General features: G+C 31.3%; 4 protein-coding genes across 14 annotated transcripts; 2 read left to right on the top strand and 2 right to left on the bottom strand.

Moving 5' to 3' along the window:
• Nucleotides 1-40: 40 nt before the first annotated feature.
• On the bottom strand, nt 41-3,394 carry LOC131667853 (gephyrin). The gene is made up of 10 exons (XM_058941584.1): nt 3,311-3,394; nt 3,002-3,153; nt 2,741-2,928; nt 2,181-2,670; nt 2,018-2,084; nt 1,836-1,950; nt 1,480-1,755; nt 1,278-1,417; nt 1,021-1,208; nt 41-648 (listed from the first exon to the last, which is right to left on the bottom strand). The coding sequence occupies exons 1-10, from the start codon at nt 3,339-3,341 to the stop codon at nt 406-408; spliced, it is 1,890 nt and encodes a 629-aa protein (XP_058797567.1). The 5' UTR covers nt 3,342-3,394; the 3' UTR covers nt 41-405.
• A 156-nt stretch (nt 3,395-3,550) lies between these two features.
• Nucleotides 3,551-7,789, bottom strand: LOC131667829 (CLK4-associating serine/arginine rich protein-like). 2 transcript variants are annotated; one of them, XM_058941538.1, is made up of 14 exons: nt 7,715-7,789; nt 7,517-7,653; nt 7,139-7,236; nt 6,853-7,028; nt 6,389-6,774; nt 6,244-6,317; nt 5,802-6,140; nt 5,008-5,529; nt 4,824-4,928; nt 4,700-4,748; nt 4,269-4,332; nt 4,097-4,202; nt 3,765-4,025; nt 3,551-3,689 (listed from the first exon to the last, which is right to left on the bottom strand). In XM_058941538.1, the coding sequence occupies exons 2-14, from the start codon at nt 7,646-7,648 to the stop codon at nt 3,671-3,673; spliced, it is 2,331 nt and encodes a 776-aa protein (XP_058797521.1). In that variant the 5' UTR covers nt 7,649-7,653; nt 7,715-7,789; the 3' UTR covers nt 3,551-3,670. The 2 variants fall into 2 exon arrangements, with proteins under 2 accessions (XP_058797521.1, XP_058797522.1); XM_058941539.1 differs by lacking the exons at nt 3,551-3,689; nt 3,765-4,025 and having other exon boundaries at nt 4,099-4,202; nt 4,696-4,748; nt 7,517-7,789.
• Nucleotides 7,790-8,231: 442 nt separating this feature from the next.
• LOC131667849 (DNA primase small subunit) lies at nt 8,232-10,813 on the top strand. 2 transcript variants are annotated; one of them, XM_058941572.1, is made up of 8 exons: nt 8,232-8,355; nt 8,428-8,593; nt 8,661-8,811; nt 8,888-9,063; nt 9,158-9,353; nt 9,458-9,668; nt 9,746-10,139; nt 10,211-10,813. In XM_058941572.1, the coding sequence occupies exons 2-8, from the start codon at nt 8,500-8,502 to the stop codon at nt 10,228-10,230; spliced, it is 1,242 nt and encodes a 413-aa protein (XP_058797555.1). In that variant the 5' UTR covers nt 8,232-8,355; nt 8,428-8,499; the 3' UTR covers nt 10,231-10,813. The 2 variants fall into 2 exon arrangements, with proteins under 2 accessions (XP_058797555.1, XP_058797556.1); XM_058941573.1 differs by having other exon boundaries at nt 8,250-8,267.
• Nucleotides 10,814-20,623: 9,810 nt separating this feature from the next.
• On the top strand, nt 20,624-23,376 carry LOC131667851 (uncharacterized). 9 transcript variants are annotated; one of them, XM_058941579.1, is made up of 4 exons: nt 20,657-20,681; nt 21,197-21,315; nt 21,661-22,509; nt 22,576-23,376. In XM_058941579.1, the coding sequence occupies exons 3-4, from the start codon at nt 21,781-21,783 to the stop codon at nt 22,633-22,635; spliced, it is 789 nt and encodes a 262-aa protein (XP_058797562.1). In that variant the 5' UTR covers nt 20,657-20,681; nt 21,197-21,315; nt 21,661-21,780; the 3' UTR covers nt 22,636-23,376. The 9 variants fall into 9 exon arrangements, 8 of the variants coding, with proteins under 8 accessions (XP_058797559.1, XP_058797563.1, XP_058797562.1 ...); XM_058941577.1 differs by lacking the exon at nt 20,657-20,681 and adding an exon at nt 20,694-20,991; XM_058941581.1 differs by lacking the exon at nt 20,657-20,681 and adding an exon at nt 20,694-20,991 and having other exon boundaries at nt 21,676-22,509.
• The last annotated feature ends 3,624 nt before the right edge of the window (nt 23,377-27,000 follow it).

The following is a 27,000-nucleotide window of genomic DNA, read 5'->3' on the forward strand; positions in this document are numbered from 1 at the left end:
GCAAGTTATGTAATTTTCTCAAAATGGACTAGGTAAAAGTTTAATGTACTGTACAATTTTTATTACGACATTAAATATTGACTTTTATAACTCACAATTGGCACTTGGATATTTTGTTTTAAATATCACACGTTATATTTTGTATTAGTTATGATAGTTACAAACGTAAAAATGTATAAATAGTAATAATTACATTAATCAAGGGCGGTATTCAGTTAAGAACACAGTATTTCTTAAAAAGAAATTCCATTTGATATAACGAAAAACAATGTTTATTAAAATACAACCATCAAGTATAGAATCGGAAAAGTTGTTGAAGAACAATTTAATGCGCGCGCGCGCGCGTGTGTGTGTGCGTGGGTGTGTGTATATTATTGTTCATATATATATATATGAATAGGGAGATCAAGCAACATGCTGATTGAATCCGAGCAGCATAGCGGAAATGAGTTCTCCCTCGGCGAGCTCGGTCAGCTGGGCGCTTTTGCCAGGCAGCATCAGCAAGGCGTTTGCGTTCTTGCAGCTTAGCAATTTGCTACTAATTTGATTGCCGGTACTGTAGGCCTTTGGATATGGCTCGCCGTCCGACCACTCGAGAATCACTCTCGCGAATTCCGGCCTCGAGTCCAGCACGTACTTTGATGTTAGCTACACAACCATTGATCAGATATAAGTTTCAGACTTAACTACAAGTTTGTTACAATAAAAACTGTTCTTATCGTTCAAAACTCATTTTTCACGAAGACCTATAATAACATTATTTTCTAATTATTTCTCATTTATTATAACAAATTAATCAATAGTTTGCACAATTTTCCAATTTTTCTTAATTACGTTTAAATAATCCAATTTAAATTATCAACATTTACAGAAAAATTGTACTTATGAAATAAGGACTATAAAATTTCCCAAACAATATTACGGACTATAATTGTATATCGTTTTAGCTATTGTAATTGAAATATAAATTATTCGCAGTAAACTTCGTCGTATACTAATAATACAAATATAAAAGATTACCTTAGCTTTCACGACGATTGGTTTCGAGTTGTTTTTAGTTAAGTGGTTCAGTAACGGAAATACGAAGATATTCGCTGTAACCATTGCAGACACAGGATTACCAGGCAAACACAAAAAATATTTTTTTACTCCATTGTATTCGCAAGTAGCGTATGTCGTCGGCTTCCCTGGTTTTAAATTGACGCGACCTGTTTTTATTATAATTAATTAATATCAAACATTGAAAAAGATATTTACATGATACGATAATTCACTACCAAAGTGAATAGTAGCATTAAAAACTTCTTTTAGAATAGGTTTTAACATGTCTCTATCACCCATAGATACTGATCCTGTTGTGATAATTAAATCAACTTCTTGTAGAGCTTTTTCAATTGTATTAATCATCACCTTTTCTCTAAAATTATATTATTTTTTGAAGTTACAAATGTTATGCAATTATAAAAATTATATACTTACTGGTCGGTGGCTATTCCTAAATCAACAGCATTATATCCGTTTTCTTTCAACATCATTATCAGTGTAATTTTGTTGCTATCATAAACATGTCCTGGTTTTGGAACCTCACCGGCAATTTGCAATTCATTACCAGTGGACAGTACGCCAATTTTCGGAATGCACGTTACGGGAACTTGTGAAAATCCGCAAGCAGTTAAAATTCCCATTTCAATTGCTCCAATTCTTATTCCTTCTTTCAAAACTGCAATACCCTTTTTTATGTCACTGCCAATTGGCCTAGAAGTCATTAAATTATTATTTCGTTATCAAGAAATAACTAATTCAATAATATGAATAAGTTATTAATATATTTGCACCTTATATCTTGATTTTCTTTAGGATCTATGAGAATTTCAATTACTTTCTCTTCCTTTCCATCGGACCCTTTTTCCAGCAGCTTTGTGTCTTCAACTTGCACCACAGCTGTGGCTTCTTACATTGGAATTTAAAATATTGTAATTTAACTAATAACGTTGAATGATTTCAAAATTGTACTTACCATCTGGTACAGCAGCCCCCGTATTTATTCTTACACAAGTCCCAGGTACAACTTTCAAAACTCCTGGCTAAAAAGAATAGAAAAAAACTTTTTTAGTCTAAAAAATTATAAATAAATCAAGATTCCATTACTTCATAACTAAATTTTTTAATTAATTACATACTTCATGGCCAGCTTCCAAGCCACCTAAAACTTGCTTTCTGCCTTTACCATCTTTTGCAATAACAGCATATCCATCCTTGATTGATGCTCTGAATGGGGGTAAATTACATGGAGAATAAACTGTTTCAGCTAGAACTCTTCCAAAAGATTCCCAAATGTTTATTTTTTCAGTAGATATATTTTTAGGAACCGTTTCTTTTAAAATCTCCTGGGATTTTTCTATGCTAATCATTGGAAACGGTGACTCTCTCAGTCGACCAGCTACATCATCCAAATTTAGTGAAGTTTGGTCTTTTTTGTGTGGACAGCTGTGGTGATTATTACTTTGTTGAATATGATGATGAGTCTTTTTGACATTCTTTGTGTGATCTAATATCAAATCTACAGCATGCTGAATTACTTTTGCTACTGCACTTAAACATTCTGTTGCAGCTTTTGGTGACCCAGGTAGATTTATAATCAAAGTTTTACCACGAATACCGCACACAGCTCTGATTATTATTTGAAGCCATTATTTTTTTCTACTCATGTTTTATACATATAGAAAAATTTTAATACTACCTTGACAATGCTGCCATAGGTGTAATTTTCAAACTTTCTATCATCATGGTTAAAGAAATTCCAGGAGCTTCTTTATGAATGACCTTTTTTGTTGCTTCAGGAGTAACATCTCTGTTTGAAAAGCCAGTTCCACCAGTAGTCAAAATAACATTAACATCATCTTTGTCAGCCCATTGGACTAAGATTTTCTAAAATATAATTAATTTATAGAAAGTAATTTAATTTATGAACTTAGCAGAGTTTGTATTGTTTTTTATTTACCATAATAGCAAACTCCTCATCTGGTACTACAGCAGTACATTGTACTCGACTGTTTAGTATTTGGTTAATTTCAGTACTTGCATCTGTAAGTAAACTTACCAAAGCTGGGCCACTCTTGTCATTTAATTCATTTTGAGAACAACTATCGCTAACTAAGAAAATAATAAAAAATATTAAAACTAACCTCAATAAATTAAAATTTTCATGCTTTAAGTAAAATGTATAGTTGGAGTTGAAATACTTTTATGTATAACAAATAAAAAAAAATAAAATCTAGTCTTACTAAATAAATTAAAAATATCATCTTACCTGTTAAAACCCCAAACTTTATGGAAGACATTTTATAATTGACTGTTACCACTTCTGTTACATCAAATGTATACTATACTTTTTACAATATGCTGGAATCAATGTTTTCTTGTGTTATGAAATCTCTTCTATTTTCTTTTAGATTAGATAAGATTCTATATGTATATATACATAAAGAGGTGAAAATATAAGCAGGTATGAATAAATACACAGCAAAATTAAAATAATACGAAAACAATTTATTAATCAGTCATCAAGTGTTAAAATAACATAAAACAAGTGTTGGCAATTTTTAAAAAATTCACAGCACTCAAGTTATAAGTTCTGATTTTTTCAATCCTTATCACTTTCACAAGTCACCTAGTAATCAACTAATCCTCTGTAAAACAAAAAAAATATGTTTCTTGAAAGTATATGGATTTCCATAATAAAAAATAACCAAAGTGATTATTACCGATTAGCTTTAGGGCTAGAATGTCGTGGCGAAGTGCGATGTCGTCTTCGCGAATTGTGCCTGCTACTCCTTTCTCTGTCGGTACTTCTTCTTTCTCGCGTTCGTTCTCGGTCTCGGTCATCGTTGTGCTTTCTGTGTTCACGATCTCGCCTGTCTTTACGAGCAGATCCGCGTGAACTGTGATCTGGAGTTGGTGAACGAGATACGCTCGAACGAGATTCAGAACTGTGACCTTCATAACGATGTCGCCGCTCCCTTTGCCTGTTAAATCAATTTGATCGTTAATAATTTCACTAAAAATACGAGATAAATGTATACTATTCAGTACATACTTTCTGCGAAGTTTCAGAGACATTTCTCTTATTTCGTCCTCTCTGTCTTGTCTCTGCTGCTCAATCTTTTCCATGCGAGCTTGTTCGGCTTTCTTGTCCGCTTTATCTAACATTATTAAAAAAAAAAGTCAATGCCAATCTAAAATTTTCAAAAGTAGCAATATACACTTACATTGCCTATTCAATAAAGCTTGCATCTTCTTCTTAAGCCGCTCCTGCGGTGTAATTTTTGCATTCTGCAAAATTTAAGACTTATAGATATACATTGCAAAAATAAAAATGAATAAGTTTTTTATGATTGTTTTTTATACCACAAAATGTAAGCTCAAATAAAAATATATGTTGTGCACCAACAGTGCACCTTTTAAATGGAATGTAGATAAGCACGCATTATTCAGTAAAAATAAAAGTTGAAGCAATGAGCATTGTATGTGTAAAGGAGATTTGGTTGTGGGAATGACGATGTAACATGCAAAACCTCACGATTAATATAAATAAACGAGTATTTCTTGTAAATAAAGATCAATAGAGAAGGGAATATTTCATGGTTTTCTTTTGCATTGTGCATTAAGTGACTAATAAAGCGTTACGGTTCTTACTGACTTTGTGGCTGCCACCAGTATTTGTACTTAACCCTGCTTTTGGCTTGTTTCTAAAGAATAAATATTGGCATTTTAGTTGTTACTTTTTAATAATTTATCCTATTCTTAAAAAAAAAAATTATTACGTAATTAAAGTAGATGAAGATTTGGAGACAGATTGATTATTTTTTTCCTCACTGTCGGATAATTCTAATTCTAAACTTGAAGACTTTCCCCGTCTACCATAATACCTGAAGCAAAAATTTAATGATAAATTGAATGGTTTATATTGATTAGTTACAACGAAAAATTGTATTGTTTCGCAATTACCTTGGAACTGCCGGTGGTTTATTATCGGAGCTATTGGATCGTTTGCTGTTAGATCGGCTTCTGGATCTGGATTGGCTGCGACTTTGGCTGGGAGATCTTGATCTTGATCTAGACTCCGTTCTTGATTTGCCTCTGTCTCTGGATCTGGACCTTGACTTCGACCTTGATGACTTTGATCTTGACCTTGAAGGCGATTTTGACACCGTTTTCGCCCTTGATTTCGACCTCGACTTCGATTTGGAAAATTGCTGTTTCTTGATATCCCTGGGCTTGGATCTCGATCTAGATCTACTGGATGAGGAGGTTGTCGAAATCGAGCGCGATCTCGATCTCTTCGAGTGAGAGCGCGTGCGCGACCTCGACCTCGATTGCAACCGCGACCTTGACCGTGATCGTGACCAAGATTTACTGTAGGATCGTCTGCCGCGCGATCTTGACCTGGAATACGAACGGGACCAACGAGACCGACTTCGCGTCCTTGATCGTCGGTACTTTCTACTTCGTGACACATTTAGGTGTGATCTAAAACATTATTTAATGAATATTATATTGTATATTATGTCATGGAAATCGTAACATAATTATATTTGATTGTCAGAAAATTGGTAAAATAACATTCTAGTTACTATATTAAGTATTTTTTCAATTCAAGCAGTATTAACGAATTTACGTAAGCTTGTGAAAAACTTCTAAAATAAATTCTATTTCTGCCAATAAAGATTTGCAATTTGGAATAGTATAATATAAATGCATTAAAGAAGGCTTCTGTTACATCTAAAAATCTAATTATTTACCTAGAATAAGATGAACTTCTTCTGGAATCACGTCTGCGATACAATTTACTACGGGACCGCGAACGACTTCTCGACTTTTGTTTTGCGTTTTTTCTATTTGATAATCTATTATTTACAGATAAACTTCGTGACCTTCTCTTTTTGTGATTTAAAGAATTGACTTTCTTTGAAGCTAATGTTGCGTTGGAAGAACTACTTTGAGTCGCGACTTCTTCTTCACCACCAAAACTAGTTATATAAGTTATTTGGCCGGCATTAACTGGTGATGCAGAACGAGAGCGTGATCTGGAAGATGACTTTCTATATGGATTGTACTCCGGACTTTCTCGTGCAGCATAGCTGAAACCATTTCAAAAATAAATTTTAAGATATTGTGATTAGAATGCTTTACGTTTATAAAAAATACTAAATCAACATGCCATAACACATATCAAATATTTACCTTGGTGGACTCATGATTCTACCAATCATTTTTTTCTCTCTAAATGCTCGCCTTTCTCTTCGAGATCTTCTACCCTGTATATGATGAACAATTTATTATTTTGTATCATTTATTGTTTTTCATAATTCATCAACAAAATACATACTGAATACATTGCTTTTTCTTCTTCCTGTTTTCTTGCTTGGCGTAAATTTTCTGCTTCTTCAAAATCTTGAGTTAAAAAGCTAAAGTAATCAGCACCTAACAGTCCATATTTTTGAGCCACTTGATTCATTTCATGTGCCTGTGCAGGTTCAATCTGTGAAACATCAACACATATATCTAAATCTATATCACTATCATCGTCTTCTTTTTCTTCTGGTACACTAGAATCTGTTTTAGGAGCTTCTAAAATTGCTTCATCAGTTTCATAATTATAACCAATTGCAGCATTATTGCTAGATTTTTTTTTATCTTTATTAACTTCTAATTTTGTAGAAGAGCCATACTGTTCCTCTAAATGAATTTGATGTAGGAATTTTTCCTCTGGTACTATGGACAATTTTTATGTATTTAATTAATTCAATTCAATTAATTCAATATTTATGAATTAAATCGATTGTAACCTACCTCCAAGAAACTCATTTTGTACAATAATTCGATATCTTTCATAATTAATATGCCTATCCTCACTAGTTAATGGAATTTCAATGTCATTTTTATTATTGGCTTCTGGAATCCAATCAAGATGAGCTCTGACATCAAACCGATCTATCAGATTATCTTGATGACCTTGCCAAGGCATCCTACCAATTAAATTAACAATTATTATAAATACAAAATATGTTAAGTAAATTTTTAATTTCAATTAATGTATCAAGATATCAAACATTTACTAAAAAATAATGCAACTTACATATTAGCAGGGCTGTCTCCTGCTGCTGCAATTGCAGGATCTAAATGAATTTTACATGGTCTACCATGAAGTTGGAGAAACTGAGTTGGATCTGATTTCTATAAAAAAGTTGAAACATCATTATCATCCATGATGTATAGACTTAGATATTTAAAAATAATATATATTATATCTCATTTGTCATTGTCATTCTTAAAATGTAAATTTAGTTGAAATACAAAATTGGAAAAAATCTAGACAAAACAGTTTTATCTTGACTACAAAAGTGATGCAGTGAGATGTGAGATGTTTGATGACCACTCCCAACCCAAACAACTTTTATTTTTAAAAATAAATTGCGTATGTACTGATATTAAAAGAAGTATAAAGAAAATTTACAATCTTTTCGTAGTAATCTCGACGTCGTTCAGCACGTCGTCGATAATCCACGAGCATCCCACGTATTTTTTTCTCTTGCTTCCTCGCCTCATGCCACATTCTTCCACCAGTTTTTTTCACTGAATAACTCATTTTTCCTGTTTAAGAATTAGACAATGTTGACGTGGTGAATAATTATTCATTTAAAACGTCAATTACCACTTCGTCCAATGAAATTGAAAAGAAAAAATTGCTCAAAAGCGGTAAACCCACGTTGTATAGTCTCCTTCAACATTCGCCATATTGCTTTTTCTGAATGAACTAACTACTATATACCTATTAAGGCCGTGGAACACGCGTTAGTAATCTGCACTCTGCAGACTCTCAGATTGTATGTACACGCGCATACCGGACATTTTTCACGTAATTGCATGTATGAGTGCAGTTATTTACTGCAAAAATTTCTCGATGTATTTTATTTCTTTACAATTAACCATCTTATAAATGACATTAAATAAATATTAATGTTTCTATGTTAGATAATAATCTATTATAATATATATTATAATTATTTATAATTATAATGAATCAACAAAGCAGATAAAAGTTAAATGGATACTCTCTAATTATTTATTTATTGTAAGTATAATTATTAACAATTATAAATGTTTATCAACATTTTGAATAAGCGTTCTATATTACCGGCGGGATAAACATATATGTATATATACCGATTGACAGATTTCTTTGTTATAATTTCCCGCGTATTTTGGTAAGGAAAGAACCATAATTAACACAAAACGACACATAATGGCACAATGCAATTATAGTTGATTTTGTTAAATTTGGAATTTACTAAAGTTTGTAAAGCGACATAGTTTTAGTTAATCGATATCAGATATTATAGACGTAAAAGTGACCATTTTTTTTAGGTACGAGTATTCATCAATATCAGATTAAGATTACAGTCAAAAAATTGTTACTATAAATAGTTTTATAAAAATATGGATGAATCCAATTTTCCTGATCTGCTTCGTTTATATTACAATAGATTGTTTCCATATGTAGATTACTACAGATGGCTTAGTTATGGAGAAGGTAAGATTTATCAAAAAATTTTATAGTTGATAAATAGCCTCTCAATTATAATTATTTCAAATTTCAGGACTTATCTTTGCTCGCAGGGAATTTTCATTTACACTCAGAGATGACATTTATATTCGGTATCAATCATTCAAACAAATTGAGGATTTAAAAAGTGAAATTAAAAGGCTTTGTCCTTACAAAATAGATATTGGAGCTGTCTACAATGTTCCGTAAGGATTGAAAATCAATTGATATTTAATATTGCAAGAAAGGTCATTTATTGTCATTTTTCTTAATAATTAATAGACCATCAAACAGAAGGAGAGAGTTGAAATTTGAACCAATCCAAAGAGAACTTGTTTTTGATATTGATATGACTGATTATGACGAGGTCAGGACTTGTTGCAGTGGGGCAGATGTTTGTAATAAATGTTGGAAATATATGGTGGTAGCTGTAAGAATTTTGGATGTAGCACTTAGAGGTATGTGATTCTGTTTGTTTAATTAAGACTTTATTTGGTTTAAACAAAGTTTCAATCCAAATGCATAATAGAACTTTTGCCTAATGTTTAATAGATGACTTTGCTTTTGAGCATATATTATGGGTTTTTTCTGGAAGAAGAGGTATTCATGGTTGGATATGTGATAAACAAGCTCGTTTTTTAAGTGTTAATGGAAGAAAAGCTATAGCACATTATTTACAGTTAATTATGGGAGGAGAATTCGTTAAGAAAAAAGTAAAACTACCTAAGAAGATGCATCATTCTGTCAAGTATGTTCTCAACTAATTATTCAAAAGTTATGTTATATAACTTTTATATAAGTTATGTTTTATAAAAATTTATGAAGTTTTGTAACTGAGAAATGAAATTTTAGAAGAGCAGTTAGTATTATTGAACCAATTTTTGTCAATATGTGTGTTGAAGAACAAGGAATGCTAGACACAGAAGAAAGGGAAAACAAATTTTTAGGTATTATTCTTGAAGAAGATATGAGGAAAGAAGTCAAAGAAATATTTGATCAACATTTAACAGGTGTTAAAAAATGGAATGCTTTTGTGGACTTTTTCAAAAATCAAATTCAATCGGTTAGTAATTGTTTTTTCAGTTTTGAATGAATTATTAATTTAAAGGTATGAATAAATATATTTTTTGTTGATTACAGGGATCCAAAAAGTGGCGTAGAACTCCTTTTCTTATTGAAGAAATAATGATTCAATATGCTTATCCTAGATTAGATATAAATGTCACTAAAGGAATGAATCACTTGTTGAAATCACCTTTTTGTGTTCATCCCAAAACTGGCAAAGTTTGTATACCTATAAATCCTAAAGTGGTAGATCAGTTTGATGTCAACAATGTACCAACAATAATGACTTTGATTGATGAAGTTAATGCATTTGATGCTAAAGAACTTAATGACCAAGGAGAATCAATAGATAATGTGAAGAGGATAAAAGATTATAAGAAAACTAGTTTGAACAAACCTTTCCATGCTTTTCAAGAATTTTTAAGAGGTTTAGAGAATTCCCAAAAAGGTGAAAAAATGATAAAAAGTGGTAAGATAAATGATTACAGCTAATAAAAATTATTTTTTTGTAAGTAATAATTGTCATACCACATTTTTCAGATATAAAAATGGAGTTTTGATCCCAGTTTTAGAACCATAAATATTTTACTATTTATTTAAATTTTAGTACCTGTTCATTTATAATGAACTCAAATTTCTTATCGTTTTTGAATCAATATAATTGTATTTCTTAGTCGAAAAATTATTTTATTACAAGAAATGGCGATGATCCCCAAAAGAATATAGAAATTCACATTGATAGTAACTTATTTTATAAGAAAAGATTTCAGACTTGAGATAAGTTATGCAGTTATTCTAATTCTGTGTTAATACAAACACTGTGTTCCAAACAGTTTGTTATAACTATTTCAACTGTAACACAAATATCATTGAACAACCCATAATGCCTTTGCTGTTTATTTGGTAAGGTCCGTTTCGTATACATACTGATTTTTTGTGATTTGGATTGAACATAAAAGTTTTTTAATAGGGTTTGTTTAACATGGTGTTTTTCTGTAGAATATGAAAAATAAAATACTATTATCTTAAAAATATAAAATATCTGACATTACAACTCTTTACAAAAAAATTAATAAACGATTAATTGATGTAAAATATTCAACAGGTCATAATCATTTGATCATTTTCTAGTAAGGCGCGAGAATGTTAGACATATAATTAAAATATTTATTTATTCCTGTAGAAATCTTTTACATAGAATAGTTTAGGTAAATTATTTTTCAATCGAATTTTCTTCAGGAAGTTTACGTGTACAGTAGTTTTATGCTTTCTGTTCAATAAAATAAGTATTGTGTTAAACAAAATTTCAAAATTCGTGTGTAATAAAATTGTTTAAAATTGGTATTTGCAACGAACCCAATACAGTGTAAGATCAAAATCTCATCAGTAGATTCCATAAAAGGGTATTTAATTTTGATTGATTCGTCCTGATTTGCTTTTTGAATTAATATTTGTTAAAATGGAGATTTGATTTGCCGGTAAACATTTTATTATTGAATTTCAATGAGTATAGAGCAAAGTGACGTATTCAAGATCTATAGAAATTTCAAAAAATTGATACCGCATGAAAAACAGACAAGCGGACTTTGAAATGGTTCGAGTAGCTCTTTTTGCGCTCGGTAACAGATAACTGCAGTTACAAATGTTGCGGTTTCATCCCCGACTATCTATAACGAGTGAAAGTGAATTATTCATGTCTTGACAGATATATTTTTTCTGGTTGTATTTGCAATTGCTCTCAATGCCGCACCGACAAGCAGTGCTGAGCTCATATGTTACTTCTGTGTTGTTATTTTTGGAAAAACATGTACAAAAGTATGGGTAAGTCATATTCAAATCGTTGTTGTGAAATGTGTCGGGTAGTGTTTTAATGACTTGCTATAGTAATATATCGTTTCAAAATATTCAACAATACAACCTAAACAAACATACATACAAGCTTGGTGTGCTAAGATAACACATTATTCTTTCCGTTATACATGTATATACATTAGAATTGTTAAAAAAGCGTAATTTTCAAATTTCGTGGCGGCCAGCGGATCATTCGATAGCTTATAATTTTGCGAGCCATTGAGGATTTTTTCAAATTTTTAAAATAATATTTAATATGATCCTTCGCATTTTATGTTTTCATGGAAAAACTCACGTAAAAGTTGTGCCGCCCTTTGGAGTGTTAATTTTTTTTAATGAAATAATTATTTTAACTATAATTTCATAATATTATCCTTTCAAATAAAAGCGTAAAATTAGTCAAAATTTCCCATGTTGCTAATGCCTTTATAGTAATATTAAAATAAACGTTTATAAATATGATTACTTCTTCTTCATTCGCAAGTTCTTGCTCTAATATCACTTCAGCCCTTTATTCAATATCCATTAATATACTTCTAATTCATGGTAACGATTATTTACATAGTCGTGTTGTAATAAAAAATTCGCATCGGTAAACCACAATATGATTGATGTCAATAGATTATCTATGCACTTGTACATACGGGGTAACATTGTAGTCGTACTTTGTGTCGCGCGGTAAAAAGTCTCCAACTCGGGAAAATATCATTACGAAAAGCCACGTAACATTTGGCTAATGAATTTTTCATAGTAGCTCTTAAATCATTCAAGTTAGCTCGTAGCGTCTTCTCTTCATTAACTACTTCTTAGTTTTCTTTATTAATAACTATCCGAGCACGCTGAGGAATATGTAAATCAAAAACATTAATTACGGACTGACATTGTTCGATTGAGCGTCTTATTACTGGGTCTAAAATTAATCAACGACTGGGCATTGCTCTGAAAAGTCTGTGCTATTTAACTCGTAAAAATCTCTGTTCTTTAAGCACGTATAATCTTTTTGCCGATCGAAAAATTATAGATCTTATTCGGTAATTCGCGAATCCATTGTGCTATTCATTAAGTGCATGGCCAGCTACGAGATACACTATGCGAGCTGGACAAACAATACAAATTTTGTTCCGAAAGTATCTCGTGAATCTTCGTTAAATAGAGTTTGCCATTCCTACCCGTAGCATTACAGCTCAGCCGTTCGAGCAAAATAATCAAATATTTGATCTACGAATTATTTGAAAATCATTCAATCGATTCTTAATTCGTTTATATAGTTACTTAGCTGAAGCGACAGATTAATGATTTCTGTTGTCAAATATCCGATATTGTTGCCTATAAAATTTCTATAATAGTATTTGTATGCCTATTAAATATTCTTACAACAATGCAGCCGTATTAATTTGTTGAAATATCAGTTGTCTCATCAAAGAAAACAGAAAATTTATTAGTAAGTTCGATTTTTAAGTCCTGTTTATGGATAGTTGCTATGGTTTTCGCTACATTAGTGAATGTCGTACGTTTTATTTTTGCCGCTTTTAAAGCTTCAAAGCTTATACCGATATGTTGATTATAAAGTTTATCAGGTTGGGTCGAACCCACTTACATTCTGGCCGGTATTGTTATTCGCGCCTCCACTTATTCTTTCGTGGCCTCCTGTGATCATCGGTTTTTTGCTCATTGTCTTGTTACTGTTGATGATCTTACAATTGATTATTGTTTACGTCTTCTTCTTCCATTTCTTCTTCAAATAGTTTGTGCATACTTCTGAATGCGAAAACATGCAAACATGTGTTTTATGCGATATGAAGATTATTTATGAAGAGTCAATATCTTTTTACACTAAACTGTAATAGTAAACGTAACGCGATGGGATTTTTACAAAACTGTAATTTGATTTTCTGTGAATTACTTTTCATTGTTATTTTTTCAACAAATATACTCTTAAAAATCATATTTATAAAAAGCTAATAATCTTTGTTTATTCTGCAAACAGATAGATTAGACAAAAAATGAGGATTAGCTCCTCGGATGGTCAAGCAACTACCTGCACTACTCAGCGACGAAAGAACGGTGAGCGCGAGGACTAAACTCAAGTAACAACACATGTTCGACACATTTTTCTACTTTTACGTGACTTTTTACGCGTTAGTTGACAAAACTTTTTATTTTCCGAAATTGAACATTACTTTTGCAGTGGACATTGTTTTGAAAATTTTCAGTGATTTGCGAAGTTATAAGCTATCAAATGAGCTGGTCGTCACAAAATTCGAAAATGACGTTCTTTTGAACAGGTCTAATATACATGTTTACAGTTTTTCGACTTTGTATTGCGCTCGATAATATAGGATTAAGAACTCAGTGCGAGAAAATTCGTTGCCGGAGGAGATTTAGGCTTTAGGTGAGTCAGTGACATACGTTGCCTACATACTTTAATTATATACGCGTTGCATCCCACGCAATCACACCCTTTTCTTCGTATACTTACGTCGTAAATCTGTGGCTAAACGTGTGTGCGTGCGCCAATTTATTCTAATTTAATTTCTGTTTCTGCCGTTGTCATTTTTATTACGTGTTCAGCTTAATTACTTCGTTTATTTGTTATAGCAACGTGATTTACGTGATAGCAGGTATACCTATACCGTCTTTATTTACTTTATCAGCCAACCAATTGTTTTAATTGTAAATCTAATTATATGCACATAATGATATTTAGCCGATTTGAAAATATTTGATGAAAAAAAATCAATTATATTGCACGTATAAGCTTATGTCATTTCGTAACTATTTATACATACAATATTCTGAAAGCTATTAGTGAAATCTGAATGATTATGACAGTGAGAGCTAAATAATTAATCGATTAAACTCGTCGAAGTGAAACTTAGACTTTTTCAAACGCGTAATAGATACGGGAATAACCAATGTTTTATAATTCTTTTGAATTCGTTGTTTTTCTTTGTTTTGCTTATAACTGTAATATTATTATATTGTAATTAATATATTGTAATGTTATTTAAAGAGCTTTAATTGTATTGAATTCAAATAAAAATTTCAATTAATTCGATTCCATATAGCCATCATTCTGCTCACACAATTTTTTTACATGTCGTTGTGTATATTTTGATAGTTTCATATATTTATAGGATAATATACGTTAGTGCATTACGATGCCGTAAAGTAACGGAATTTCATTTTTGTATGATTTCCTCATCTTCATTTCTACTGGGGCGAAATGTTCATAAGATGGTGATATTTATTCCTTTATCGCGTTTGTTATGAGACCATTGAGTTAACTCCTAAAGCATAACACTGGATCACAAAACACGAAATTGCTCAGTAGATTTTTATATATTATACAGTTATATCTAAGTAGATTACTCTCTTTCAACAAATAGAAACAAAGAAATGCATGAAAATTTGTGTATTTTTTCATGCTATTGCATATTATCATGACAATAATATAAAATGTTTATAATGATGTAAATATATAGGTGGATTTACAAATCATTTGTTACTTTTATATCTGTAATGAAATATAAGAATATACATCATTTCTATTGTACGCAGATTACTTTACTCAAAGAGATAGCTGCAATATTAAGATATTTTTCAAGGACTTTTGTGATATATGCAACTCATATATTATACCAAATAACTACTAAAAACATTAATTATGTATTAATTGTTGAAATAATCTGTAAATACATTTAATATATTTTCAAAAAGTAATATATTTTTAGATCTTTTTAATTTTTTTATCTCTACTCACGTGTTGTTCATAAATTAACAATTTTTACAAATGAATTTAAATGCTACAATACGTGATAAAATGTATGATATGATTATATAATTTGAAGCATTTTACAAACTTTGAATATTAAATAATTAAATAATCGATTGGATTTCGGAATAAGTAAAACAATTATTTCATAGCTTTAAATATATAAATATAAAAAAAATTGTCAAATAATATTACTTCCTAAGATATTAATGTATAATCTTATTCATAATTTATATTATAAGCATCAAACTTTATTTTATTTTTTCGGTTAAGAATAAATGAATAAACCTACTTAAAATTGATTGTTTGCTAAGATCTTTTATAGTTGAAAATTGAAATTAATTTATTATTTTTGTACGAAATTTGATTTATTACTTGATATTTTGGTTAATATTAGCATATATATTTGTGACATTAATCAGTTACAGTTATTGCAATCGGAAAGTTAGTTTATTTGTGAAACATTTATATTTTATATATTATTTGAACTTCGCAATTTATCACATTGAAAATTGTTATTTTATCCATCTTTACAACTACAATTATCCAAGATGATTATTCTGTATTATTGTTAATCACTTTTACTATTTCGAAAAAAAAATTGAGATATTTTCAGTTGACAAAATCAGATTATTGGTTAATAATAATGAATAATTAGCATATTAGCAATTCCGAAACATAAATTCGTATTTTTTCGAAACGATTTCGCGATATCGATTTTGCGCGCCTAATCGAATCAGCGACACATACATACATATATATACATGATACATTGTACCACGTGACTATCTTTCAACCAATCACATATCACGTATAAACTGTCGATCTTCGCTTTTCAGTTCACGGGTTCTCAGATAACAAAATATCGGAACTTTGCCGTCATAATTCACAATGCGCGTCCATATGACTCCCAGGTGTATCCGCATACTAACGTCACATTGCGAGCATTATGCATGCATTCTGACCTATTCTGACAGTACATTCTGATGCGTATGAAAATCATCGTTTGCCTCGATGTGCGAAAGTTATGCCGTCATGTGCCTCCATATTCTGCAGCACGGAATGCTTGCACGGTGTAGGCATTGTGACTATTTTTAATAATTTAAATATTGGTTTTTAAGGTTAGGTTGGGTTAAATAAAAATATAATTATTTAAATTGACGATTTCTTTATTAAAAAATAAATAATTATTAAAATACATATAATTAATGCATAATAAAATATAATATAATAATTAGTAACTATACTGTTCTATACTGCTGCAATCGCTAGCAGAGATTTTACAACCCTCAATTAGCACTCGAACAGGCCGTGGTAAAATCTGGGAAAAACCTAACAACTGTCACCAGGCGCATGACAGACAAGGCGCACACCGGAGCTATAAAAACCGGGATTAGTCGCTGGTGTCGCCAGCTAGCCGAGGGCGAGAGAGAGCGGAGTGTCCGTGCGAACTACGATGAGGGGTTGCTATGCACCATCCTCCCAAACCACCCCTAAAGGATTGGTCCTTTTTAATGAGGCCCTAACACAAGAGGAGGAATATCCGCGCTCCCGGTGCCACGAAAATATAGTCTTGGGAAGATAAACAAGGTTGTTTCGCTCTCTCTACGTCTGTGTTTCAACCCTCCTGAAAATATAGGTTGAGTTTTTTCATAAGAACTCGGGTAAGAAATTACACATGAAATTAGATAAGAACGTATGTAAGTTCTTGCAGAAGCTCTTACGGGCGTATTTCGACTCAGGTGCGTTTTTAAGATTCATGTAGACAAACATTTCAATATTTACCGACTCATCGCTATAAAGAAATATAAACAGTTATGTATATGAATAATAGTAAAATATGAACAATAGTTTGGATCATTTTATTTTCAAATATAATTGAAAGATACAGAGTGTAATATGTATATATATATCACAAAATAATTTTTTAAAACTAAGGCTTACACATCTTTTCAAACTAATTATTTACGACTGGAAATGAGAGAATATAATCATAAAACACATAAAGAAATTAGCTTACATAATATGTGACACCATTTCAAATGATAAATAATATAATGTAAAATACAATATGAATACATACATTAAAATACGCGACAATCGTTAGTAATAAAATTGATTTGGCAATGGACATATGTATGAATTTTCATTAACTGACATGTGTATACAAATATTATGAATACATTCTGTTTCGATTGTATCGATTTTTTTTCAATGTCAACAATTCTACGTAATTGTTGGTAATTATTACTGAAGGTATGTATGATAATATTAATTAAATGAAATATTGTTAGTTCTTTACCGTCAATGGGGTCAACAATAAACTAGTTTATTTTAATAAATCTTTCATCCTAGAGTTGGGCGAAAGAGTTGTTAGATCTTAAGTTTATTTTAAGACAAGATGACAGCTATCTTTTATCATTCGTTTATAACTTATACTCGTGCTCGCTAAAACAAATTGATTAATAATATTATCATCTAGCTTACAACCTTTGCCAAAATATGTAATTTTATCGAGCTAAATACTTTGTCTTGCTTGAGATCTTAATTTATAATTTAGTTATCTCTGTGCAGCATCAGATGCATTAACAAAAACAGCTTTTTCCAAAATATTTATACTTCTATTGGTATTAATATGCCTTACAATTTGCAAGCTTACACCACGTGTACAATGCATTGCTTGTAATAAATCATGGTTATCGGCTTGCAGAATGCAAAATAACTCCACAATGGGCCTCGGTTTAAAACGCATCCGGCTATTTGTAGAAGCAAATATACTATTTGTGAGAGCAATGAGATTTGACATACCTGAACACGATAAATGATTACTTTTACGAAATCTCATAATCATTACCAGGGCTATCGGTTATGGTGCTAGTAATAATTTGGTAAAAATTTTTCAAATTAAGTAATCTTTCAAACGATGGGACTTTTTCTGTAGACGTTATACGTATTTCATCGTCATCTGGATTCAAAATATTTGTCGTGTTATTACTTTCTTCTTCTATGAGTTCTTCAGAATTCGAGTGAACCTGTAAATTGAAATTTAATTACAAATATTATGGTTCATTTATAATATTCCTCTTTTATTCCCATTCAATAAACATACGCACGTGTATATATAAAGTGGTTTTAATTCTGTTGGTGACATACTAAATAACTGATGTGCGCGCGCGTGCGTGGGTGTCTGTGTGTACTCACAAACGATCCATGGACCCTCCCCGCACTAAGCCGGACCACCTCTTAGTCATAGTAAAAGTCCCTGAATATAAAAACACGGACCCCATCTCCTCCTTCAAAATCGACTGGCTATCTCCCCCATACCACTTAGAAAACTCCAACTTCAAATGTCAGGCCATCATTTCCAAATCCGACCTTGAAGCAGCCTTAACAGCAATAACCAACGAAATCCAAGATAATATCTATATTGGAAACTATATCTGGAAATGATAAAGAAGACAACGAATTGTATAGGAGAAATAATCGAAATGGAGGACAAAAGATTACCAAAAATATGTTTAAAAGAGGAAATTAGAGGGCTATTGAACAATACAACAAAATGGGGGAAGGAGTTGTTAGAATCGGCTACAAAAGCAGGAAACGGTAAGTTAAAGATACTCATAGAAAATGAATTAGAAAAAGGGAAACTACTGGAAACTTCTGGGAAAACTTTGATAATAAGAACAGAACAAGACATTGAAACAAGATGGAGCAGGATAGATGAGTCAAAATACTGGAAGCACTATAAGAAATGGAAACCAGCTTTAGGGAGAGAGAAATACTGGAATGAAAGAGGTGAAGAGGGTCATCTGAAAGAGGAATGGCCAAGAATAAGGTGTGGGATCATAGGAATGGAGGGAAACAAAGGTTACAACAATCAAGATTGCAGAATTTGTGGAGAAGAGAATGAGGATCTACAGCACATCTGGATATACGAAGCAGTGAGGAAGATTATTAAAAAAGAATTGATAAAGACGGTGGATGGCTGGAGGGGCGATAGTAGGGGAGAGGAATTAATCAGAAAACTGGGAAGAGTATTGGAAGGGAAGATGGAAGAAGGAGCATGCGAATATGCCAGGGCATTCGAAAAAATAATAGAAAGAAACAAGAAAAATAAGGCTAAGAAAATAAGGAGGAGGGGGGGGGGGGGGAATTAGGAGGTTAGCAGCGACTGTAGGTTCGAAAATCAGAGAACGAGGGAAGCTGTGATAAGAAAGAATAAAAGGAAAATTGGAGCGACAGAATAAGGAACGAGAAAGAAGAAGAGGGAAGAAGAAACGAGGACCAAAGAATGACATTAATCCTAGACCGTGGAAAAATTATGTACGTTGTTAGAACAATTTATGTAAAGGGGAAGTATTATATGAAGGGGGTAAAGTAAGCAACTTATGTATTCTTGGCAGGAAATAAATTATTATTATTATTATAGCTTTTCAGAGGCCCAGATAAAAAATAACAACAAAAAATCAATATCTATACCAATAAATTATTAAAAAACATGGAACTCACAATACTGATTTAAAATTTTTAATGTTTTGGAAGTTTGCATGATGAAGCGCGTGTAGTAGAAAATAAATTGGTCGAATTTCAAGCTGCCGCGTATCAAAAGAATTGAATGGCCCCAATGGTCTGCTCTGCGAATAAGAGCTTTAATTTAATATGTCCATCTGTAAAAAATAATAAAGCCAGAATACCTATGCTACGAATGCCTAATTATTTATATATGTAAATTCAATTGTTATAAATTATTTTCAAATAAGTGAATTGAAAAAGATAGTCACTATCACTTTTATTTAAAAAAGTCATGTTCTGAGCTCATTGAATAAATAATTCGATGGACTATAAAGCTCCTGGAATCATCTTTTTGGAGCTTAAGACTGGTTAATAGTTTGGTTTTATTCAGTTAAAACGTGATTAATTTAATTAATTTGTTCAGTTTAATTAAAGTTTAATCTGAACATTATATTTTTCTTAACTTAAATTATTATTTACTTATTCCTAATAAAAATATATTTTCAAACATTAGAAACAAAGTTATTAGCACTTACAATTTTGCAGAATTCTTGATGATGATCTCGATTTTCTCGTATAAGGTATAATTACTGCTCACTTTTCATGTACACAACACTATTTTAGGAATTGTCTTGTCAAAATATCAATTGTCCACCGAAAAAATGTTACTTGTTGGCTATTTTAAACAAAAGACGATTTGCGGTGTAGCATGTAATTGTGACGGTACCTATCTAGGCAGGGTTCTTTGTACCAGCATTTTGCGTGCATTTTGACGCCATGGCGTGACGTGCCAGACCGTGCATGCATGCTGTGATGCCGCCACAGTGTTGTCTGGGTGCTAGATCGTGCCGGCACGCTGTGTTATCTGGGTGGGTACGTATTTGTTTAGAAAGATAAATGCGACACACACACGGGTGCACATATAAGGAAATAAACCATGAACAACGCATCCGTATATTTTTTGAATAGTGCATTGCATTGCAAAAATATAGTTATTTAATAAGATACTATCAATACTAACTGTACTACAAATATACTAAGTTACATTTCTGATTAATTTTTGGTTTTAACATTGGTTTTAATTTTTGGTTTTAACATTGGTTTTAACATTTACAGAATAATTCCAATAATTCATGACTATATGCAGTTGTAAATCATCCTGAACGCAAAGAGAATTATAACGGTGAACATTATAAATTAAATTAAAATATAAATTTGAAAAATGATTAGTTCTGAGCGTGGTATGTATGATTACGAGGATATATTTAAGTTGTGTAATTTGGCATTTATTCAACATCTTGATCTCGACAATGAAATGCTGGAATACGAATATACCAATCAGCATATACCACAATTGGCGAATAAAATACGGATGATCTTTTCAACAGGTTTCAAGTGAATTTTTGGATTAATTGATTTTATTTAAAAACCGAGTCTGCTGAATGACATTAACATTTAGATAAAGTCTTCAGGGTAAAATAATATATTTCTCACAAAATGGAGTAAGGTATGCAACAGCTCATTGTCAATGAATATAAGCCTTAAGCTTTGTAGAACACTTCACAAAGAGGAACTCTCGCTCACTGTTTTATGTGTGTGTGTGTGTGTGTATATATATATATATATATATATATACACACATACACTTCGAACAAGATAATACTACTTGATCACTTGAACATAAGTTGTGGGTCTGCATTAGTATAAAAACGAATATAGCTTGTTCGTTGGTATAAAAATTAGTTGTAGTGAATAAGTTACCTCTATTTTGTATCGAAATATTATTTTTCTAAAAACATGTAAATACATTTGTAGCTGAGCTTAAGAATAATAACTCCAATTTCTTTTACAGTGATTTTTGTTCCAGAAATCTACATACAGACGGACCCACGGGCACACACACACGCACGCGCGTGAGTATATTCACACAGTTTCTTTGTATAATTTGCCGTTAACACTCCATAGTAAAGATATGGAGGCCTTTGCTCGAGCTCCGGAAGAATTGCCTGATAAGCAGCCTATGAATAAAACTTGGAGAATGTGGAAACAACAGTTTGTTATATTTTTGAAAACTGCCAAACTAGAAGAAAAAAGCAGCGAAGCAAAGGCCAATTTATTGTTGAATACAATTGGAAAATTGGGAATTGAAGCAATGCAAGAATTTCCAGATGTTGATCTCGATAATTATGACGCCATATTGCAAAAACTTGATGAGATTTTTGATCCACCGAAGAGAGAGATCGAAGAGCGTTATAAATTCTTTACAAGGTCCAAGAAAAATAATGAATCAATTGAAGCTTACATTAGTGATTTGGAAGAGAAATCTAAAACTTGTAATTTCGAAAATTTAACTTCAAGTTTGATTAGGGATATGATTGTATTGAATATCAAGGATGAGAATATGAGGAAACTGTTCTTTGTAAAAGAAAATTTAGACTTGAATAATCTAGCATTATTTTACAAACAATGTGAAGTTCAAGCGGAAAAAATTAAAGAAATATCAAAGAATTCACAGCCTGAAACTTCTGATAATAAAATCAAACACGTTTGCTGGAGATGTGGAATAACACATGCAATAAGAAATTGCCCTGCGTTCAATATCACTTGTGAAAAATGTAATGAAAAGGGACATTTCACTCAGAGATGTGGTAATAAAATTCGAACCAGTAACAATCCTTGCCATGCAAATCTAAAAAAAATTGTAAGTATAAAATACAAATTAGTATAATAATACGTCATGTTCAATAAGTATAATTTTATTTTTTAGATTAACAAAACTAAGACTATTAATATTAAAAGTCCACTCAATGTAATTAAAAAAAAATAAGCTCAAGAAGTGAATGGTATTATGATTTATCAGTAATGCATACGTTGAATCAATATTAATTGGGTTGTATTGATATGTAATTTTAAAAAATGGAAGATTTTTCAATATATAAGGTCAAATATGTAGTTCGTTTTATATACGTTTCTTAGAATCCGCATAATTTTATTACAGAAAAATGTATTTATTTACATTATTTTGCATTCTAGCTTTATCATCCAACTCGTGTAAGATAATAATATTTACTAAAAAGTGAAATATTACCAGAAAAAATGATTTTTTGTACTGTAAGTTATTAAAAACTAAATCAAACGTAATATTCAATGACTCGCTGTAATATCCATTACATATAATAAGTTAAAATAAAAATTATGTATGTCCATTTTTGAAAATTTCGAAAAAGTTTTAATACTCGAAGTGGATTTTAAGTCTAAAGAAACTCGAACTCGGCCGAGCTGTAGTTACAGCCAAGCGAGTTTGCTGATTTTTTGTAACAATCTACTTTTTGATCAAATGCTATTACACATTCTATGAAAGTCACTACATAAAAATATACACTTGAAAAAATTGTGTTGAATCAAATTACGATTAATCTGAAGTAAACCGCAGTAACTGCATAATAGTATGTAAATTGAAACTTAAAACAATGAAAGAAGTTATAAATATATATTTGCTGTAATAAGTTATAAAAATTATTAATCTTCATTGAATCAAATTAAATAAAAGTATTTTCTTTTCACACGAATTTCAAAAATGTCATGACTTATTTTTCCAGTATTTCCGGAATGATTAAAATTATGCATGTCAAAAAAGAAGTATATATTGGTATACTTATATATATATATAAATATACCAATATATATATATATATATATATATATATATATATATATATATATATATATATATATAATTGGTTACTTAAAATTAGAAATTTTCTTAATTATCATAACAATTATTTATTAGAAAAAAATTAAATATATTGATTCCCTTTTAATATATATATATATATATATATATATATATATATATATATATATATATATATATATATATATATATATATTCTAAATATACTTTAAATAAAATGAAATTAAAAGTTTCAATATGAAAAATAATCTATATCAATTGTCATATCTATATAAATTGAGTAATAAATATGATTATAAGTATATCATACAGAAACTGAATTATACGTATAACCAACGAACATTTAGATTGAATATCACTCACTAGCTCCCAATAGGTAGAATTTTCTTTGATATCGGTTATGCGTACTTGGACGTTGCGCGGTACATTATGCGTCGTCGTGTCCGTCACAAAACTAATTAACATTGATCAGTTACTTCATTGACAATATTGACATTCTCCATGTGACGGACAGATCTATGCACAATGTACTGCGCAACGTCTAAGGCCCTCGCCATATATGCGCATATGCGCGCGTACGAGGGCGTACAAACGCGTACAAATCGCTAAAAATTTTGATAAAATAATATTTATCATATCATAAAGTATGATCACATTTAAATATACAATAATAATAAATAAACAGAATTTTTTTATAAATAATCAGCTTCGCTTGATAATTAATTTTAAGCGGGCCGCATTACAGAAATTTAATATTAACGAAAAACAAAAATTGTCTAGATAAGTTACTTATATATGGTTCTAAGTATGTATGAATGTATAATTTTATGAGATGTAATAAATTTTTATTTTCATGTAATTTCTAGTTCGTTAAAATTAAATTTCTATGATGTGATACGTCTTAATTTATATATGCAAAAATAATTTATTGGAAAACTGTTATTTAAAGTGAATTATTTTTTATATTTTATTGACGCAACGTCGAACTAAATTTCATAACAGTTTACTATTTTCGACAAAACTATTTTAAAATATTTAAAACGAAATTCCATTTATTCTGAATACTTATATAACATATATAAATTTTAACAAACAACAGTAATTGTTTAAAAGTGAAAATTCATTAACCAGTACTGGAACGGTAATCGATTAAAGATATCGATTCGTTGGCAATTCGGTAGCATTCGAGGCGCGCGAGCTAGCGATTTGGAAAGAGAGGGGAAGCGCGCAAGAAGTATCGGCAGTATTGATTGAACCGGCAAGCGAGACAGGTGTTAGAATTTAAAAGTGTGCTAGTGGGGAAAATCATAGAGAGGCATTGTGAGCACTTTGTAGGCGAGTGGTGTGCAGTTCTTGGAACCATTATTGCACCGGCAGCAACCAGCAGCAACTAGCAGCAATACTGGCTGACAGCAACCAGCACGCAGCAGCAACAGAAGTAGCTACCCCTGTGTAGACCAAGAGCTCCCAGTTGTCCATCAATTCATTAACGGTTCCGGCTGATTACCGTAACTGCGATACACGGTAGGTGCACCTAACTAATGCGTGAGTTGTAACTACACGCATACTATAATAGTGCACAAGATGGTGAGAGAATGTAAACACGCAAATAGTATAACGTTATTTTATTGTGTCGTGTACAATGTTTGTAAGACTTTTTATGTTTAAAATAAAATGATACAATATATATTTATCAATAAAATGCGTATACTCTGTTTTTTACCATTAATACCATAATTGTTGTTTTCAATATATTATTAACAATCAATGTTTTTGAAAATCCCACGTGGGTTATTGGGTTATTGATCGATTGCAACGTGGGATCGCACGTGGGTATTCCCAACCTGGTGAACATTCTAATAAGTTTCTGCTGGTACTCGCCTCCTAAAAGAAAATCTGTAGAACATAAAAGTATTTTCTTCTTACATTTTGCTCTACAAAATTGTAAGATAATTATATTAATTTTAATTCTACAAATGGGAATCTGATGACCAATTTATTGTAATATAATCAGCAGTATCCTTTTGATTTTCTTGAACGACCTACTAACTGTATAATTCTATTATTTATTAGTCTTTGAGAAGATACGCACATTTAAATTTTTTATAAATTGAACTTTCTATCAAAATATAAACATACTTATGTCGTGTAACGTGATGTATGACAATCCTATCCTGTCCTTTTCCTCTTATATTATATTATTATTTTGATTATTTTATTTTCTGTTCCTATTTAAAAAAAAGGACGAGTCGCCGATATCTAGCGTTGTGATTGATTAATGCTAAAAAAAGAGCATGTAACAATGAGATTCGATATCTCGCGCTACAGTTACTGAGCGGTCTCTCGCGCCAATTGATGGTCACCATGCGCGCCAAGTTTTCCCCCCAAAATCGGTTATAAGAGCACCTAATGCGCTGTGCGGGAATTTAAAAGCGAGCGCAGCCTCGCGGTTAGAACACTCCTGGCTAGAACATACCTGGACTCTGTCTCTGACAACAACGTTGCTTGTTGAGTTTGGCTTACAGAAAATTCACGAACGAGAGAGTAACTCCGAGGCCTACCAGCATGTTCATCCTCTAATTGACTAACTACTTACAACGGACCTTGGCTATACATGTGGTTTTCATAAAGATAAGATAGAGTTCGTCCATTTCACTTGGGGATATGACAAGTTGGTGCACCAAAAGGAAGTTATCGTTCGATGATGCTCATAAAATTGTCAAACGCCGCTTTGATATTGATATTGATCGATATAACATAAAAATCTTAGCTGTTTCATGAAAGGCTTTTAACGTGAAAATTAATTAATTCGTGATTGCCGTTTTGCTTGAGTCGTTTACTGTGTAGAGTGTGTGTGTTGAATTTGCGAACGTGATCACGTGAACTGAAAAATTATGTTGAATAAAGATTAACCGTTAATAGTTCAAATTTATCTTTTTCCGTTATTTCCATGATCTTATGCATTAGTTTTTAGTTGTTATTGCTTTCTTGTCCTTGTTCTACTGACATTTAAATTTCGTGTTTACGCTTGCTCTTTAAATCTAATCACGCAAAATATTTACTTGACATCTTATCTTATAAACTAAGTCCATTTAAATATTTTACAAGCGTGAAATTTTGAATTTTCATATACTTTGAAATATTTTTATTATACATTCAGGAGTGTAAGATTTATATTTCAGCAGTGCATTCAATTTATGAATAATTAACACGAATCATAATCTACAAAAATGGAAATATGCTGTTAGTAAATCGTTTTATTTGATAATCAAACGAACTTACTTGTATGTGAAGTTCGATTCTAATTATATTATATCTGGTTCGGATATAACTATGTAGTTCGGCTCTCAGCCGCGAGATGTCACAACTCTTCAGCGTTTCGTTTCGTTTCGTTTTAATGACTGTGGGTACCTGAGGACTCCGATGCGCCACAAACAACTCTTCAGCACAACGTAAAAAATTGCTTTGGGAATGCATGTGCGCCCGTCCGTTCGCCCT

Source organism: Phymastichus coffea, unplaced genomic scaffold (assembly GCF_024137745.1).
Source record: "Phymastichus coffea isolate CEN01 unplaced genomic scaffold, Cenicafe_Pcof_1.1 PCOF00071, whole genome shotgun sequence".
In the NCBI taxonomy this organism is placed as follows: Eukaryota; Metazoa; Arthropoda; class Insecta; order Hymenoptera; family Eulophidae; genus Phymastichus; species Phymastichus coffea.